Source organism: Drosophila montana, unplaced genomic scaffold (genome assembly GCF_035044405.1).
Source record: "Drosophila montana isolate Dmon_TW-CO22-7 unplaced genomic scaffold, ASM3504440v1 contig_1417_1, whole genome shotgun sequence".
Taxonomy (NCBI): Eukaryota; Metazoa; Arthropoda; class Insecta; order Diptera; family Drosophilidae; genus Drosophila; species Drosophila montana.
Genome location: NW_026996370.1, coordinates 225,915 through 242,705, shown reverse-complemented (window position 1 = coordinate 242,705; position 16,791 = coordinate 225,915). Strand labels below are relative to the sequence as shown.

The following is a 16,791-nucleotide window of genomic DNA, read 5'->3' as shown; positions in this document are numbered from 1 at the left end:
ATTACGGCCATACCTAATGCCCTAATTGCTACTATCGATACTACGACATTACCATACCTAATTAATAAGTGCGCACATGTTTTGGTTTTATTTGTTAAATAAAATATCAACTGGTCAAATATATTGATGCTTTTTGCAAGATGAAAGTGAAAATGATAAGTCGCAACCCGGACAACTATGTCCGGGAGACCAAGCTGCAGCAACATAAAGGTAAGACGCACAACAAACCAATTTATTGATGCTGTTTACTAGATGAAAGTGAATAGTAAAAGTCGCAACTCGGACAACTTCGTCCGGAAAAACACACTAAACAACTCCCAAATTGCAGTTCCACGCAACTACGATCCGGCGCTGCATCCGCTGGAGGGTGCCAGGGAATATGTGCGCGCACTGAATGCCACCAAATTGGATCGCGTATTTGCCAAGCCGTTTGTGTGCAATTTGAGCGGTCACCGCGATGGCGTCGCCTGCTTTGGCAAACATCCCAAATTGCTGTCAACATTGGCCACTGGCGCCTACGATGGCGAGGTGCGCATCTGGGATTTGGCCAACCGCACCAGCGTGCGTAGCTTTGTGGCACACGATGGCTTTGTACGTGGCATTGCATATGCGCGCAATGGAGAACGTTTGTTTACCGTGGGCGACGACAAAACAATTAAAGTGTGGAGCTCACAGGCGCCAGATGTGGGCCAGGAAGAGGAGCCGGTTAACACAATATTGAGTCGTCATATTTTGCATGGCATTTCACACAATCGCAAGGACAACAGCTTTGCCACATGCGGCGAGGTGTGCGCCATTTGGGATGAGAAGCACAACGATCCCATCAAGACGCTCAAATGGGGAGTGGACACGCTGCACACCATCTCCTATAATCCTGTGGAAACAAATGTGCTTGCCTGCTGTGCCAGCGATCGAAGCATTATTTTGTACGATCAACGCGAGGCGCAGCCGCTGCGCAAAATTGTCCTGACTATGAAGAGCAATAAACTAGCATGGAATCCAATGGAAGCGTTCAACTTTACCGTGGCCAACGAGGATTGCAAGTAAGCAAAGATTAAGCAATAGCCAAAAGTAAAATAGTAAACTATTATTTTTTCCAGTCTCTACACATTCGACACACGTAAGCTACGGACGCCGCTGAAGGTTCACTTTGACCACGTTTCGGCTGTGACTGACGTGGACTATGCGCCCACGGGCCACGAGTTTGTCTCGGCCAGCTATGACAAGACTGTGCGCATCTATAATGCACATCAAAGCCACTCCCGTGATATTTATCACACCAAGCGAATGCAGCATGTGGTTTGCGTTGCCTGGTCACTGGACAATCGCTACATTTTCTCCGGCTCTGATGAAATGAATGTGCGCATGTGGAAGGCGAATGCCTCAGAGAAACTGGGCATCATACGTCCGCGCGAGCGTGCCAACTTCAACTATCAAGAGGCCCTCAAGGAGAAATATGCAGCCCATCCTCAAATCAAGCGCATAGCGCGCCATCGACAGGTGCCGCGGCATGTACTCAATGCGCAAAGGAAGATGCGTATGGTCAAGGACAAGGAACTGGTCAAGGAGGCCAATGTGCGCAAGCACTCCAAGAAGGGCAAGGTGCCATTTGTCAGCGAAAAGAAGAAGCATGTACTGCGAGAGGATGTTTAATAATTTTAAGTTGTCTAGTGTTAACAATATGCAAATACAATTCAAATTGCGAAATACGACAAACGTTTAATCGATATGTGTTGCCAGCGATAACGATAACAGCGTGACATACGTGTAATCGGAATGAGTTGCCAGTGTGAGCTTATCTAGCCAATTTTCGTTTATAAAAGGTTGACAGTTCCGTGCTGTGGAGCCAGCAGTCAGTTGTTACGGCAGCGGCAGTCCGTTTCGTTTGGTCGTTAGATTTTAGTTTCGTTTTCGTTATTTCGCATTTGTTTATATCAAAATCGAGCCGATTAAAAAGTTGCCGCCCCCCATCCCCAACCTTGACTGCGCGTAGTAAAACAAGTTTCCCGAGAACAACATAGAACACAGCTGCCACATACAAAATGGATGCACTCAGCGACTTATTGGCACCATACAGCGAGACTATTGGCAAAATAGCCGGCACAATAACTACACTACAATTTCTGTCCGGTGTCGCTCTGCTAAATGATATACGCAAAAAAGGCAGCAGCGATGTTTACCCGGTTGGACCGTTTCTGGGCGGTATCGTGCTGTAAGTACAAATCTCATAATAAAAACAAAATACTGCCGCTTGACTGCACACACACAAACACACACACATTCAATAGAATAACAAACTGTAGCCGTGTGAAATTGATTAAATTTTTTGAATTGTCGCCATGACGCTGCCAAATGGCGGTAGGCTTTCAAACAAAAATAAAAAGGGGGGTGTCAGTGGGTTAAGGGTTAGGGTAACTCTGTGTGTCTGCTAAGTTCAAGGCTAAATCAAATGGCTGCTGCCAGTTAAGTAGATCTTTCAATTTCAATGACAATTGACGGTTACATAAAACAAACGACAGCCCCCAATTTGAAAAAGTCAACACAATTTGGAAGTCTCCTGGTTAGCAGAGATTCCTTATCGCCCCCAACCGACGGCCAGCACGTAAATCTTATCTTCACATACATACGTATTATATATACATAAGCGCTTTATATGCGCCGGCCGACACTTGGGCTAGTCGTCTTGTCTATAGCCTCCGAGCTTAGCTAATCTGTCAGCGAGACAAACCCATTTTTAGCCCAGCTAAGGCGTCGACCTTGCCCACGCCACGTGCTGATTTTCCTTAATGAAAATGGAAATGAATATGCAAATGAGGCCAAGTGCTCAAAGACACGCAAGAATCCGCGTTAGGCGCAACAGTTGTGTGTTTATAAATTGTTTAGCTTGAGCGGCGGCTTAGAGGAGTTGGGTGCTCACCTGTAACTGATTAGATCCTGGCATGCATTCCCTATTCTTTTAATGGGAGACGGACAGAATGGCTCCATGTCATTTGAATATATGCACGCATAAAACCGAGCTGGAACTATTTTCCAGAAAAGGAAATTCCTATTGTAGCCATAACATGCTCAAATCCTTAGTTCTTCAAAGGATATATACCTTTTTCGACTCGCAGCAGGATCTATTGATTGATTTCTAAAAAAACTGTGTACTTTAAATATGAAATTAACTTCCCGATACCCTTTTTGAAGATTGAGGAAGAATTCCAATTTCTGCAAAATATTTTGTGCTATATAAAAGTTGATAAATTTGAATTATTCCGTTTTTCTATTCTATTTGAAATTTATTAAATTATTTAAGTTAATTCAACAATTTTCTTAAAGGAAAATTAAAAGAAATTGACGAAATACAATTATATTATCAGGCACACATTTAGCATATCTAATTTATTCATTAGAAGTTTTTAGATCCGAGATAATCAACTCTTTTCGAGATATGTTGAAATACTTGAGTTTTATGTTAAATTAATATTGGCATGGTTATTATGTTCCTGTTCCGCACCAAAGAACACGTATGCTCCATTTGTGAATGGGCTTAAACGCGTCTTATCGATAAGCTAGCTAATTAGATAACGAATAGAAATATGCAATTTGTGTGTTATCAATGAACTACGCGAAAACGAAGATATTGTGAAATTCGAATGGATGTGCCCCACTTAAAACACTATTAGGACACATTAAATATCTATAATCAGCTTGAATATCAGATTTTGTATTTATAAATATTTGTTTATATTTTTGCAATCCCACAGCACAGTTCTCAGCTTGAAACTGGGCCAATTGATGGGCGACCAGCCAATGATAAATGTCAATATAATTGGATTTGCGATCAATACAGTTTTCATGGTCGGTTTCTATTACTATGCCTCCAGTGAGAGTAAATCTAAAATCTGGATCAAACTTGGCTACGTCTCCCTGTTCCTGATGGCCTGCATAGCCTATGCGAACTTTGAGGATCCCAAGCAGATTGAGTTCCGGCTGGGCATGTTGATCACATCCATTCTCGTTTGGCTGGTCGGTTCCCCACTGCTGAATCTGCCCAATATTATTAAGAAGAAAAGCACTGAGGGCATGCCCTTTCCCATTATATTTGCCGGACAACTGGTTGCCACAGCCTGGACGCTGTATGCAATCTCCATACGCAATCATGTCATGGTGGTAAGTTTATCTTAATCATTAAAAAGAAGTTTGCTTTCAAATCCAACTCTCAATTTTAGTACCAGAATTTGTTCCTGTGGATTTTGGGTAGTATTCAGCTGGCGATGTTTGTCCTCTATCCCAGCACGCCCGCTAAGAAGCCCAATGCCAAGTCCGCCAAGAAGGAAAAATAAAGTACCTGGAATATCTTCAGTAAGAGAGAACAATTCAAAAACAATTGTTCTGAAATATACGGTAAAGACAAAATATGTGCAAAAGAAAATAGGTAAAACTCTTTTCATATTATAAATAATTCTTTTTCATGGCGCCTTTTATATAGTTAGATAAAAACAAGAAACTAAAATCAAAAATTGTAATTTAACTAAGGAATATTTTTTAGAAAAAACAAATCGCTTCTAGAACTTTTTTTACTAAACAATTAATTGAGCATTATCAGGCTGGGTTCCATGGATTTAATAAGCTAAGCTTCTACTTTACAGAACAACAAAAACAATTCGAAAACATTTTAAATACATTGCAAGATACTCAAATGCGGATTTCTGATCGCATTTTGTATTATGATAATGTTAAATATAAAATCTGATCATCAATGCGCATTCGAAAGTACTTTTAATAAACAGATTTAACATGTATTTAAAATACCTACGATTTTGTAAAGTATGCCTAAACTAATCTAATTGTTGTTATTTAATAAATAACATTTGTACAAAGCGTATCGAACTATTTGCAAATTTTGACAATAATTCAAATCTTCCAAATGCATATTTGTATATAGTTATATATGTAAATCAATATATTAAATCAATAAAAATGTTACAAATCAGATTTCATTTGAAGTTGGCTGCTTTATTGCTCCAGCGGCACCGTGGAGTTGTAATGTGCGCCCAGTTGATAAATGTGGCGATGGTAGCAGATGACTAGGGGCGCACCGCCAAACTCCTCCTGGCCCAGCAGCGTGGAGGCGCCCTCCGCTTGGATAACCTCGATGGGCACACGCAGCAGCGAGGAGAGCGCCTTCAGCTCAATGTGCCCGCCCCAGGCGTGCGTCTTAGCTATGTCCCGGCAGTAAGCCTCGAATTGCTCGTCATTAAGTAGCTCGCCCGTGTCTGGATGGGTCATGTAGCAGATGAGATTATCCTTGTGCGCGCGCACATAGTTCCCTGTCTCGGTGCGCAGCTCCTGAACAGTGTGGCCGGGCAGCGCGTGCAGCTGCAGCTGATGTCGCACCGCATTGTACAGACAATCGCCGTCCGAGGCGATCATATGCAGCGCCAGCTGGCGACCGCTCAACTTTGCTATGATCTGTTGCAGCTCAATTTGCTTTGGCGATGGTTGATTGGCCGCATTTTGTAATTGCACGCGTATTTCCTGCTCACGCTCACGTGCCTCCTTTTCCTTTTTGTTGCGACGCTTTTGGGCCTTGGACACGCGCTGCTGCGTCGGCTGCACTGCATCGTCGTCGTCGTTCTCGCTGTCCGCAGCTGGCGCTTTTTTGGCTGGTTGCTCAATGACAGCCGGTACCTCGGTGGCGGCAACATCGAGTTCAGCCTTCTGACGCTGTTCCAGTTCACCCTCTAGACGCGCCATCTCCTCAAGGAACTCCTTGCGTTTATTTTTGTTGTTCTTCGGCGCATTCTTCTTCATTGCCTGCAATTTGGCTTGCAGCTCCTTGCGCTCACGCCGGTGGCGACTTGCCACATCCTCCAGTGTGGCCTCGCCCAAGCGTGTCTCTAGTTCACTAACTGCTTCGCTCGACATTTTTAAGTTTTTAATAAATTAATTGAGTTTTGTTTGTCGGCGCTCAGCTGTAGTTGTCTATTAAATGATTGCGCACAAAGCTCAATGCTAACGCAAAAAAGCTTAACGCTAACGCAAAAGCCGCAACGATAATAAAAATGTGCTACGTTACGTAATCGTTACAACGTGTTAAGTGGCGCGACCACTCAAAAGGGAGTTAACAGAGCAAATACAAACCCGTTTTTCTTTTTCTGGGAATTACCAGACAAAAGTTTAACAGTCTTAAATACGCAATATTTGAAAAACTTTTCAATTGCATTTATTTATGCAACCATTTTAATGGTACAAATTATTTCAATATTAACAATTTTAGGTAAACGTAATTGTATTTCGCGCCTTTTCACAAATATAAAAAAAAAATTGAGAAAATTTAAGCGCGAGCTTACACGTGCCGAGTCAATTTGCAACTGATGTGCGTTCTTATTAAAGACATACTAGGAAAATATTGTTTTCTAGTAACTAAAGTTTTATATATTTAAACTTTTTTTTATGGTATATCTAATATAACAAACTTTGCTCGGCAGGTGCTACGCGTGGGCTCAAAATATAAAATAAAAAAACTCTCCGTAGAGCCTGTTTCTCTTTGGACATGCTAAGATAAAATAGTACAATTTTTGCTCTAGATTTTAAAATTAAAAACTGGCTCAATGCACACACGGGACTATTAACATGTTTTGCTCTTATATATATATATGTATATATAGAACTTAAAGAATCAATCTTAGTTTAATATGAAAGAATCATACAATGACTTTTGTATCGAATTATTTACACGGCCAACTGGGAAGAGTTTTAAATTTATATTTATATACTAGAAAAGATAAAATGTGCCTACGCATGTCATTAGGACTTTTCCAAACGGCTACTCTAAAATTGCAAAATGATAACTTAACCGCTATATTTCTCTTTATATCTAATGTGAATTTGATTTCCAGTCGAAATTAGATGTAAAAATAATAATAACGGAAGCACCGACTAATAAAATAACATAACCAGGGGCCAATCAGTCTATAGGCTTTTGGTAATGTTGTGGAACAAACGACGTCCCCACCAGGACTCCAAATCGAATGGCTTAAAATCGTTCAGTGCCGGACTTGGCGGCTCTACCCAAACGGCCGGCGCTGCCGATGCCGCCACAGGTGTATTGGCTATAATGCTGTCCACAGGACTAGGCGTAGCCAAGGTGCTGGCACTGTTATTGTTGGCATCAGCCTTTCCATCGGGCTTTGCAGTGCTGGAATCATATGGATTTTGTGCGACCAAAATGTTCCATGCTGAAAGTGAAAATAAACAAATGAATATAGTTCAAGAACAACAAATTTGCTGCTTACAGTCATTTATGTAGCGTATTATCTCCTCATGTTGCGGCGTTATCACCTCATCCTCAATAAGTTTTGTGGGCGCAATGCGTTTAGAAGCGAAGCTCTGTTGAAATACCGGGCGCGGTATGCTAAGAAATTCAAATGAACACATATTAACATAAGAATACAAAATGCACACATGCAAACACAAGTGAGTACTTATGCAAACATATGTACGTCACGCACATGTGGACTACGAAAATAAATTTAGTAATGGAAAATCTTGTGACGTAACGGGCAGAAAATGGCAGAGACAAAAGTCAATGCGCTGCTGCTGCTGCTGGTGATAACCGACACTGACCCACGTGTTGTCTGTTCGATTGCTCTGGTTTCTCAATTAACATGGCTGTGTTATATACAAAGGTCGACACCGTAGGCTTCTTTTTGTGATAAAATTAATGCTACGAGATAAGCCGCAGTGCAGCGCGTTCATCGTTTGCATAAGAGCCCCACGCACACTCATGCCGTTCACTTACTTCTTGTTCTTCTCGGGACTGTTCAGATCAAAGCTGCTGCTGATGCTCCCATGTTTCTTGCCGCTCTCCTTGATGCTCTCGAACTTTTCAAAGTTTTGCGGCAGACCTGTGGGTGTTTGTTTGTTATTGTTTGAATGTAAATTCGATTTGCCGGCAAAAAGTACAAAACAAAAGAGAAAGAGCGAGCGCGAGCGCATAAGAGCGCCGTGTGAGCGTTAAGCAGCGCTGCTTCTGTCGGCAGCAGCGGCGTGTGTTGTGACATAACAGCAACACTTTTTTGCAGGCGGTCGCCCTTCCCGTAGGGTTTATTGTACTTTTTACACATTATATGTTTAAATGTATGTAAATACTAAATGTAACTTACCGCGTCGCGTCTTAGCAACAATTTTGCTGGGTCCCTTGTTTACTGTGTACATGTCAATTTTATATAATTTTTAATGTTGTTCTTATGCTAGCAACCGATTTTCCTTTGATTTGTATTTTTGTTTGTTTTCTTTGCTTTGACGTAGTTTTTTTTTTTTAGAAAATTATATGATTTTATGAATATTATTTAAATCCAACTGTTGACAAGCTGTTCTCTTTGCTCTTGTTGTTTTTGTTGTTGCTTCTGCTGTTTCATTTCAATTTCATCTTCTCGTTCAAGCAATTACACAATATTCACAGTTAGCTTTGACTTTTATATCTATCGATGTCTTTTACTGATGTTATTCGCTGTTACTGATTTATTATTGTCCAAATCAATTGCTTGAATTTATTGCCAATTATTATTGAATGCGGAAGGGTTAGCGACTGATTTGCCTGCCTCGCCGTACGCGTAACACATTTGTAACGTATCCCCAACACTGCAATAGCTTCACACTGTGCTCGCTAGCCCACTCACACACATACACATGTGCACTTGAATTCTGAAAACATATGGTGGGGTTCCAGTGTGTACACGCCATATGCTAGATTTACATTTTTACCTGCTCACTTTTAAACTCATTAAACATAGATTACGCGCTTTTCATCGGAAAATCATAAATCGCTTACACCGTGTTTATTACTGTTACCTGTTCTAACAGGCAGCTGCATCGACAATTTTGTGGAAATTTGCACAACTTTATGACGGACTAATTAAATTTGCCCAGACATCTACTGTCCTATTAAAGTATAAAAGTCAGGAATAAACTATTTGGGAAATTAGTTGCAAGGCAGCATCCGTCAGCATCGTTCAGATTTTCCGACCAAAGATCAGCGTATCGAAGTCAAATATTGCACATTCAATCATGACGAGCATTGAAACAAGTCAAGTTTTACAGCGCCTAATCAGCCTCAAAATTGTTGAGACACCAAAGCAACCACAACGCGAAGCCGGAAAACGTGAATGCTATTCGGAGGATATTAAGAAGACGCATGTACCAGCTACACCCTGTTCTGGCGCTGTCACATTTTTAACGGAACTCAAAAAGCGACGAAAAATTAAACTAAATCGCGTCTACAACTATGAGACAGACAAACACTTTATTAAAGCACGCAAATCGCTTAATTTTTAACATAACTAATAGTTTTGATGTAATCAGTAGCAATAATCACCTTTGATTTTAAATCAAATATATTTTTCTGAATCAAATACAAATAAAAATGTTCATGCCTTATTTCTAAATTGTATATTTCGCGCTTTATGGTATATTATGTGGTCAAATAAAATTTTTGTGGTCACACTGGTCCTATTGCTGTTATTCACCACGGCCGAATCCCAGAACCGGTGTGAAGGCTTTGCTCGATTATTTGTTCAGGCAGCAAAAAGGATTCGACAAAATACATTTCTTATTCCATCAGACACAATGATATGATATTAGAGTCTGAATATTTCTTTAGCTGTGAATGAATTTAAGTCAAACACGTAGTTGAGAATAGAAAATATATTTACATTCAAATTTTATTTTTAATTTAAATGTTGCGCGCCTTTTCGATATGTGGTTAGAAATAATTGTTGTGGTCACACTCAAGCTGATGCTGATTTCAGCCCTGATTACTTTAAAACATCTGTTCGGGCGTGCTAATTAAATCGAAAGCCGTGGACGCTGCTATTGCAACTAAATTTTTGTGGGTCCCTTTTAATATAAGTCAACTGAAAACTATGGAAGACGTTCCAGTGACCAATGAGCCAAACTCAATCGAATCGGTAAATGAGACAGAGAAACCGCAGCAGCATCATACGCCCGAGTTTTTGCAGCGCAAAATCTATTTCCTAAGTATGTGTTTATTGCAATTGTCACCAGCTCTTATTTATTAACTTGTTGTTTTCAGTGGATCAGCTTAAAGAAATGCATGCCGAGCTCCCAGAGTGAGTGTTAAGTTGAAATGAACTGGAAACTGTTAAATATGCCATTAAAATGTAGAACCTTGCAGACACGCATATCCTATGATCTGCTCACGGAACTGGCTAATTGTGTATTAAACGAAAGCATATTCGATATAGTCAAGGCGCTAATGGAACTGCAGCATGTTACAGAGAAGCATCTGATACAGATGCGGGCGCAAGTGGAAAATGAATATGAAATTGAGGTGGCGGATTGGCGTGGCAAGATCAAGGATCCGGAGGAGCTTCAGCACATACTAGGTCTTATGAAAATCAAGCACACCAAGAAATTGTTGGAAACAGATAAGAAAATAATCGAAGTGCTGGATCAGAAGGCAAGTTTCCACCAAAAACTTAAATTAAAACCAAATTCTTAAAATATTCATTTAGGTTTATGACCAACAATCGATGCTGCAAAAGGCTGGCGTACCTGGTTTTTATAACACACAGAATCCCAAGGAAATCAAAATACAAATGTTCCTGCTAGATTTCATTTTACGTCTGAGCCGACTTAAATACGAGCCGAACAAGTAACAAACAGCTTGAGCTTTATTAAACACAAGACTGCAGCCTATTCCATAAAATGGCATTGTTATTTATGGTAAAAATATGTACATATATAAATGAAATTACTCGTAGTAAATAATTTTAAAGCACTGTAAAAGCTGTTTTTGAAAGCTCAAGTAAAGAGCGCATGCTTGGGCAGCTTGACAACATGTTTGAATGTTGCCGCAACACTTTTACTAGTTGCTCTCGCTGTCACTCCCTCAATCTCTCTCTCTCTCTCTCTGTCTTTCTCCCTCTCTCTGTGGATGAACAGAATGTTATCAAAGTAGTCGATGCGCTTTGGCGGCGGCTATAAAATGAGTGGAAACTTGCTTAAAGTCAACAGTTGCTCGCATTTCTTAAAGCAAAGCATTACAAAAATCCACGTAGAAACATGTCGTTGACTATCACCAAAGATTGTTCGACTCCTAAGCTCAAGGATTTGGTAAGCACTCAACTATTAAAGTGCCATTAAGTGTAATAAGTCCAAATTTAATACAGTGAAGTGCTCAAACAATTTAAATTAACTTCAATTAGGCTTCCGAGTGCTTTGAACTTATGCAAGGCCAGTACAGCAATTTTAAAGCTTCTATTGCCGCATTGTTTCGATTTTATGGCTCGTCTTTAAGCGACATTTTTACGTTTGCTCAGCTAACAGAAATTTGCTTTGGCCAGCTTTAGTAGCCGTCCAACTAGCAAAGCTTTAACAACTGCCAAAAATGTTTGCGCGTCTGTTTCTTAATTTTAGGGCAAGTACAATGTGATTTAATACTTAAATTATTATTACTTGCCGCCTAAGCAAATTGACGAAAAACATAAAACAAAACTACTTGTGCTGTAAATCGTTTCGCGTAACTTTCGTTTTCTTTGCATTAACTATTTGCACACCAAATTGACCTTGAGTGCGCTGCAGCGACGCGACACGTTACGACGCTGCTGTCGACGTCACAGCAGAGCAAACAGCTGCTCTCTGCTCTCAAACAGCTGAGCAGCGCTGAGAGTCGCGAACGAATGTCAAAGAGCAAGTCAAAATGCAAAGAGCGTGAGCACAGCTTTCAGTTGTCGGCGAAACGCAGTCAGTGCCAAGGAACTTCAAAAAGCGACGCGTTCAGAGTTTGTGCAATATACTTTCCACGTTTGTGCATGATGCGCTGTCTGCCAGGCTTTGGCTACGGACTCACCTTTCTGTTTCTGGTGTGCTGGCTGCGTAGAGTGCATTGAACTTAAAACTCTTATTCATTGTTTTTTCGTTGTTTCCTTTCTTCCTTTACACAGAGCACCGTGCGCAATGAGCAAAAGGAGCTGAACCTCGCCCCAGTGCATCGCTTGAATGTCAGCTATGCGACGGCCACATTTGGCATGGGCTGCTTCTGGGGCGCCGAGTCGCTGTATGGCGCCACGCGGGGAGTCTTACGCACCACTGTGGGCTATTCCGGCGGCAGCTCCGAATTGCCAACGTACCGTAAAATGTAAGCATTGTGCAATGGGACATCAATTGGGCTAACAAAGACCATTTCTGCTCTCTCCCTCATACACACTCACTCTCCCCTGCATTTGCCCCCTGCTAACGCTTATCGCCTAACTAACCGCTCAACTCTATGCAGGGGTGATCACACAGAGGTGCTGGAAATTGACTATGATCCCACGGTGATCAGCTTCAAGGAGCTGCTGGATCTGTTCTGGAACAATCATGAGTACGGCCTGACCAAGCCCATGAAGCGTCAATATGCATCGCTGATACTCTATCACGACGATGAACAGAAACAGATCGCTGAGGCCTCCAAGCTGGAGGAGCAGGAGCGTCGTGTGCCCGAGGTGATTACCACGAACATTGCGCCCAAGGAGAACTTCTATGCGGCTGAGGAGTAAGTTCAACGAATTGAATTAACTTAATTCCAATACTGATTCGCCTCTCTGCGCACAGCTACCACCAGAAGTACAGACTGCAGGGTCATAAGGATTTGGCAGCATCACTCAATCTCAACCAACAGCTGCTGCAGACCAGCTACGTGGCCACCAAACTGAACGGCTATCTCGCCGGCGTTGGCGGCATCGAGCAGTTCAAATCGGAGGTGGAAACGCTCGGATTGACGCCCACTCAGCGCCAGTACTGCAATTACCACATTGAGCAGAACGAGGGTCAGGGTCTCTACTGCTGACCCAGCTATATAGATGTTAAGCGTAAATCTTATACATAGGGGGGTATATACTACTAATAATTTTATGCTAATGTCCTTGAATATCCTTTTCTGTTTTGTGTCTGACAAAATGTGTATTACTTAATCTTAGACGAATATTATGATAATAATAAAAAATAAATGTATATTTTGTAAATTCTGAGAGTATCTGCTGTCTTTATATCTAAATATGATCCCATCCTCGCACTTGAGTGCCGTATGTTGAGAATTATCCAAACTAAAGAAACAGCTGTAAATACTTGCAAATTAGTCAACAACTTTAAGAGGTATTCTCTTCAAGAATCTTAATTAACAATCATTTAATCATAAAAAAAAAGTATCCTCTGTGTTTTTTGCTGAGCTTGGAGAAAAAATTGCAGTTCCCTGAGCTAATGCAGTGAAACCCTAAAGCACACAAATAAAGTCCGAAAATAAAGTTATATTTTAAAAATATCATACGAGATCCGGTTTAATTGAAAGCTTCATCATGTGCAGCACTTCGAAGTACATATGTATATACAATATATACATATTCAAATATATATACATATATACAGTTATATAGGGACATGTGCAGAAACATGTGTGATTGACTGGAAGTTGAATGAATGCAATCGAATACACGTACAGCTATCATGGGCCTAGATCTAATCATAAATGATTTTTTGAAAAACGCCTTTTCATGGATCTATATACATAGTAGACATTCCACTTACAAATGAGCTATTCATGGTCATAAATGCGAACCGAATGACTAGCAAATTGTGATCAATTAAAAACAAATATCTATCACAAGTTATAAAAGTCCAATTGTCAAAGGAAATTAGATTAGTATACGATTAGATTCAAGTTTAAGCTATGATATAAGCTTAATATTTGAGAATTTTAGCCCCTAAATGCATGTCCAGCTTATATCGAAACTATATCTATGGAGGTCAGCCGTAGCTGAAATCAAATAAGTTCATCAAACAAAACGACATACATTTAATTTAACACACGCCATCATTACCAGCCCCCCCTCCACCCTCCGCCATTCCCCTAAAGTGCTTATACATGTTTTTAGTTGACGCGCTCTCACCAGAGGCTCTCACCCCGGCTTTCCCCCTCTCTCCGGCTCTCTCTCTCTATATGGCTAACCGGCCGCGTGTCTCATTGATGATAAAGTCGCAGCGAATTCCCATCGAAACTTTGAAATGCTTTTTTGTTTACAACAAATGCACGATTTAAAATGTATTTCTTTAATTGATTTTCACATGTTAATAGCCATAGATTCGCCTGAAATTTGGTCAGTCTATAGCCACAGATGGAAAGTATCTGATTTTTCAAGAATCAACAAAATCGGAGCTGGCATTTCGAAGCTACAAACTTTTGCGATTTCACCCCCTTGCGGCAAAGTGATCTCCGCATATTTTGGCCATCTCATAGCTGATACTCCGGAGCAGCCCTGCACCAAATCTCAGACAAATCCAACCAAGCGTTGGGCTCCAGCGATTTTTCCAAATTCCTGCGTTATAAGTTTCATCTCACGTTGTCGTCAGCTCGTAGAAACGCGGCACGAGATAAATGCTTTTTAGTATGTAATTGTTGTCGCTTGAGGTTCAGATTGTGTGTGTCTGGGCGGGATTGGCGGGGTCGTGGGTTCGTGGGCGATTGGGGCGTGCCAGTGAATAGGGCAGACAGCCCTGCGGAATTGCATGACATTTTAGTCAAGTCATGCCGCTAAAAATGGGGTCAACGGGGTTCGTGCGGCTGCAATCAAAATGATTTGCATAAAGTTCCATTAATTGCGTGACAAAAAAATATATACATATGTATAAAATAGTACAAATTTCTTATATTATAATATTCAAAACATAACGGAATCGGTTCATAAATCAATTCTGTTGATTAAATAGAACTTTTTTCAAAGACAGTTGTGAAAGTCATCATGCAGCTGATAAATAATATAATACCTGGTGCAGTGAACTAATCCAAGGATTGGCCAAAAATGAAGGCCATAATTTGTATAATCCGAGGGCTTATCTACAGATAAGGCAACACTTAAAGTATTTTCTTAAACTTGACTCTCTCGCTAATCCTGTCATAAAATTATATACATTAATAGATTTGCGAGGCGCGTTCCTTTGAAATTCAGAAAATATCTTGAAGGTTAAGGAAAGACACTTGAAAAATGGAAATGCTTTTTTGCCAAATCTTATCAAAGCATATTTAATGCGATATCAAGGTTAGATGAATATAACGCTGATAATAGAAGAGAACAATGCCCTAAGCAATTGACGTGAGATCGTTTCCTTTCAGTTCACGTTTCAATTACTTTCAATTGAGCTGAATATCTTGTTATTATTAATATTATTATTCTTTATACAAGTATGAGATATAGTTAGAAACTATCCGACCTTCAGCTAAGACAATATTACACTGGACTTTAAAACCGGATAACCGTGAGCTTGATATGATATCTATATATATATAAAATCGTAAAATCTCTTTAAACATAAGCCCTATCTTATACAAAGTATCCAATTTCTCAAATTTCATTTGACAAAGCTTTACAGAAGTCGGCTTAAAAGCGTCTCATATTCTGTCTCCCGGATAATTTGATATAAGACATAAAATAAGAGATAAGATCTCAAATGTATTTTCTGAATTGTAATCAATGATCTTGTACCAAGTAGCCTCCGATTTCTTCCAGTGCAAAACATTCAAATTCTCTAGCAAAAGTCGCTCTATCTCCCGAACAGCCGGAAGCTTGATGTGATAACTATATAAAAGCTCTCAATATCACTTCATACGTATTTTCCATATATTAGTCAACGATCTTATCAAATTTCTTTAGCTTTACGCTTTCTCTAGCAAAAGTCGCTTTGAAAGCTTCGCAGCTTCTTGCCCGCTTTCTCTCAGTGCAAATCGACAACAGCAAAAGCTTCTCGCAAAGCTTTTAGTACTCATTTTTGTTTTCAAAGGTTTTTGTATTAACTAATTAAATCACCATTGCATACTTAGAACAACTTATAAGAAACGACTTAAAAGTAAAGCATAAGGCACGGAAGCACTGCATTCGATTGCAAAATCGATCGATTGTTATCGATCACCGGAGTCCACAATAGCACTGACCCGCTCAAATTCTCATCGTGAGGCGTCGCATTGGCTTCCTCTGCTCGCACTCCCAGCGCTGACGGCGCAGTCGCAGCAACTCCTGCGCCTGTCGCTCCTTGCGCAGCTCCTGACTGCTCGGGGACAAATCTGGCTTGGTTGCGGGCAACGGCAGGCGGCGGCAGATGACAAACTCTTCCTGCTCCTTGGCGAACAAATTCTGCTTGCGTATGCGAACTAGACGCTTGGGTGTGGCTTTTAATGGCTCCTCATCCTCTATGGTGTCCACCTGCTCCTCTGCGCTTGTGTCCAGCAACAACTCCTTGAACATATCATCGATGGCTGTGTAATACAACGTTGCATTGGAGGAGGACATTGCTTCAAAGAACCTGACGCTTGGCGGCCAAAAACTGAACTGTGATTGACGCGCGACGAGTCCGAGTCCACCAGCCATTTTCAACCCTCGATTTTTCGACTACCTGACCCGACCCGACCCGATCCGATCGGACCTAACAAAGGGATACGGAAATATGTTTACCTAACAGCTGCTAACAGACGAGGGTTTGCCAGCGGGTAGTCGATCCTTCTCTCTCTCTCGCTCTCTGCTGCTTGGCTCGCTCTTTCCATTCGCGGAAAAAATATACGAATAATATCTGACATTTCCTATGAATCATACTACGTTTATGGCGTTATCGGCCAAACCCAGAACCCAGCAAAAACCCCTTTAAATTGGTCATACCAACTATTTGGGCCAAACAATCGCACAATCGACCAGATAAGGCCAAAACCAATTATATGGGAACTCGGCTCAACGCTATGCGATTAGATTATTGACACACAGC

At 40.9% G+C, this 16,791-nt stretch overlaps 8 protein-coding genes across 10 annotated transcripts; 5 read left to right on the top strand and 3 right to left on the bottom strand.

Annotated features, from left to right (window-relative positions):
* The first annotated feature begins 50 nt into the window (after nt 1-50).
* LOC135430039 (DDB1- and CUL4-associated factor 13) lies at nt 51-1,716 on the top strand. Its single transcript, XM_064684590.1, has 3 exons — nt 51-210; nt 329-1,043; nt 1,101-1,716. The coding sequence occupies exons 1-3, from the start codon at nt 141-143 to the stop codon at nt 1,651-1,653; spliced, it is 1,338 nt and encodes a 445-aa protein (XP_064540660.1). The 5' UTR covers nt 51-140; the 3' UTR covers nt 1,654-1,716.
* Nucleotides 1,717-1,838: 122 nt separating this feature from the next.
* Nucleotides 1,839-4,544, top strand: LOC135430068 (sugar transporter SWEET1). Of its 2 annotated transcripts, XR_010436548.1 has the most exons (4): nt 1,839-2,212; nt 3,750-4,155; nt 4,215-4,420; nt 4,475-4,544. XR_010436548.1 is itself a non-coding variant. In XM_064684609.1 (3 exons), exons 1-3 carry the CDS (start codon nt 2,043-2,045, stop codon nt 4,326-4,328), a joined length of 690 nt encoding a protein of 229 aa, XP_064540679.1. In that variant the 5' UTR covers nt 1,839-2,042; the 3' UTR covers nt 4,329-4,544. The 2 variants fall into 2 exon arrangements, 1 of the variants encoding a protein (XP_064540679.1); XM_064684609.1 differs by having other exon boundaries at nt 4,215-4,544.
* Nucleotides 4,545-4,915: 371 nt separating this feature from the next.
* On the bottom strand, nt 4,916-6,002 carry LOC135430051 (deubiquitinase OTUD6B). Its single transcript, XM_064684596.1, has one exon. It carries the CDS (start codon nt 5,911-5,913, stop codon nt 5,002-5,004), a length of 912 nt encoding a protein of 303 aa, XP_064540666.1. The 5' UTR covers nt 5,914-6,002; the 3' UTR covers nt 4,916-5,001.
* Nucleotides 6,003-6,733: 731 nt separating this feature from the next.
* On the bottom strand, nt 6,734-8,404 carry LOC135430094 (MAPK regulated corepressor interacting protein 2). The gene is made up of 4 exons (XM_064684651.1): nt 8,154-8,404; nt 7,790-7,895; nt 7,284-7,402; nt 6,734-7,226 (listed from the first exon to the last, which is right to left on the bottom strand). Exons 1-4 carry the CDS (start codon nt 8,203-8,205, stop codon nt 6,961-6,963), a joined length of 543 nt encoding a protein of 180 aa, XP_064540721.1. The 5' UTR covers nt 8,206-8,404; the 3' UTR covers nt 6,734-6,960.
* A 69-nt stretch (nt 8,405-8,473) lies between these two features.
* Nucleotides 8,474-9,720, top strand: Z600. Its single transcript, XM_064684662.1, has 2 exons — nt 8,474-8,614; nt 8,854-9,720. The coding sequence occupies exon 2, from the start codon at nt 9,058-9,060 to the stop codon at nt 9,322-9,324; it is 267 nt and encodes an 88-aa protein (XP_064540732.1). The 5' UTR covers nt 8,474-8,614; nt 8,854-9,057; the 3' UTR covers nt 9,325-9,720.
* Nucleotides 9,688-10,797, top strand: gdl (gonadal protein gdl). The gene is made up of 4 exons (XM_064684626.1): nt 9,688-10,026; nt 10,082-10,118; nt 10,174-10,468; nt 10,524-10,797. Exons 1-4 carry the CDS (start codon nt 9,912-9,914, stop codon nt 10,665-10,667), a joined length of 591 nt encoding a protein of 196 aa, XP_064540696.1. The 5' UTR covers nt 9,688-9,911; the 3' UTR covers nt 10,668-10,797.
* A 182-nt stretch (nt 10,798-10,979) lies between these two features.
* On the top strand, nt 10,980-13,013 carry MsrA (methionine sulphoxide reductase A). 2 transcript variants are annotated; one of them, XM_064684606.1, is made up of 4 exons: nt 10,980-11,124; nt 11,955-12,148; nt 12,284-12,544; nt 12,604-13,013. In XM_064684606.1, exons 1-4 carry the CDS (start codon nt 11,074-11,076, stop codon nt 12,836-12,838), a joined length of 741 nt encoding a protein of 246 aa, XP_064540676.1. In that variant the 5' UTR covers nt 10,980-11,073; the 3' UTR covers nt 12,839-13,013. The 2 variants fall into 2 exon arrangements, with proteins under 2 accessions (XP_064540676.1, XP_064540677.1); XM_064684607.1 differs by lacking the exon at nt 10,980-11,124 and adding an exon at nt 11,811-11,873.
* A 2,828-nt stretch (nt 13,014-15,841) lies between these two features.
* Nucleotides 15,842-16,565, bottom strand: LOC135430104 (uncharacterized). The gene has a single exon (XM_064684657.1). It carries the CDS (start codon nt 16,401-16,403, stop codon nt 15,975-15,977), a length of 429 nt encoding a protein of 142 aa, XP_064540727.1. The 5' UTR covers nt 16,404-16,565; the 3' UTR covers nt 15,842-15,974.
* Between the last annotated feature and the right edge of the window lie 226 nt (nt 16,566-16,791).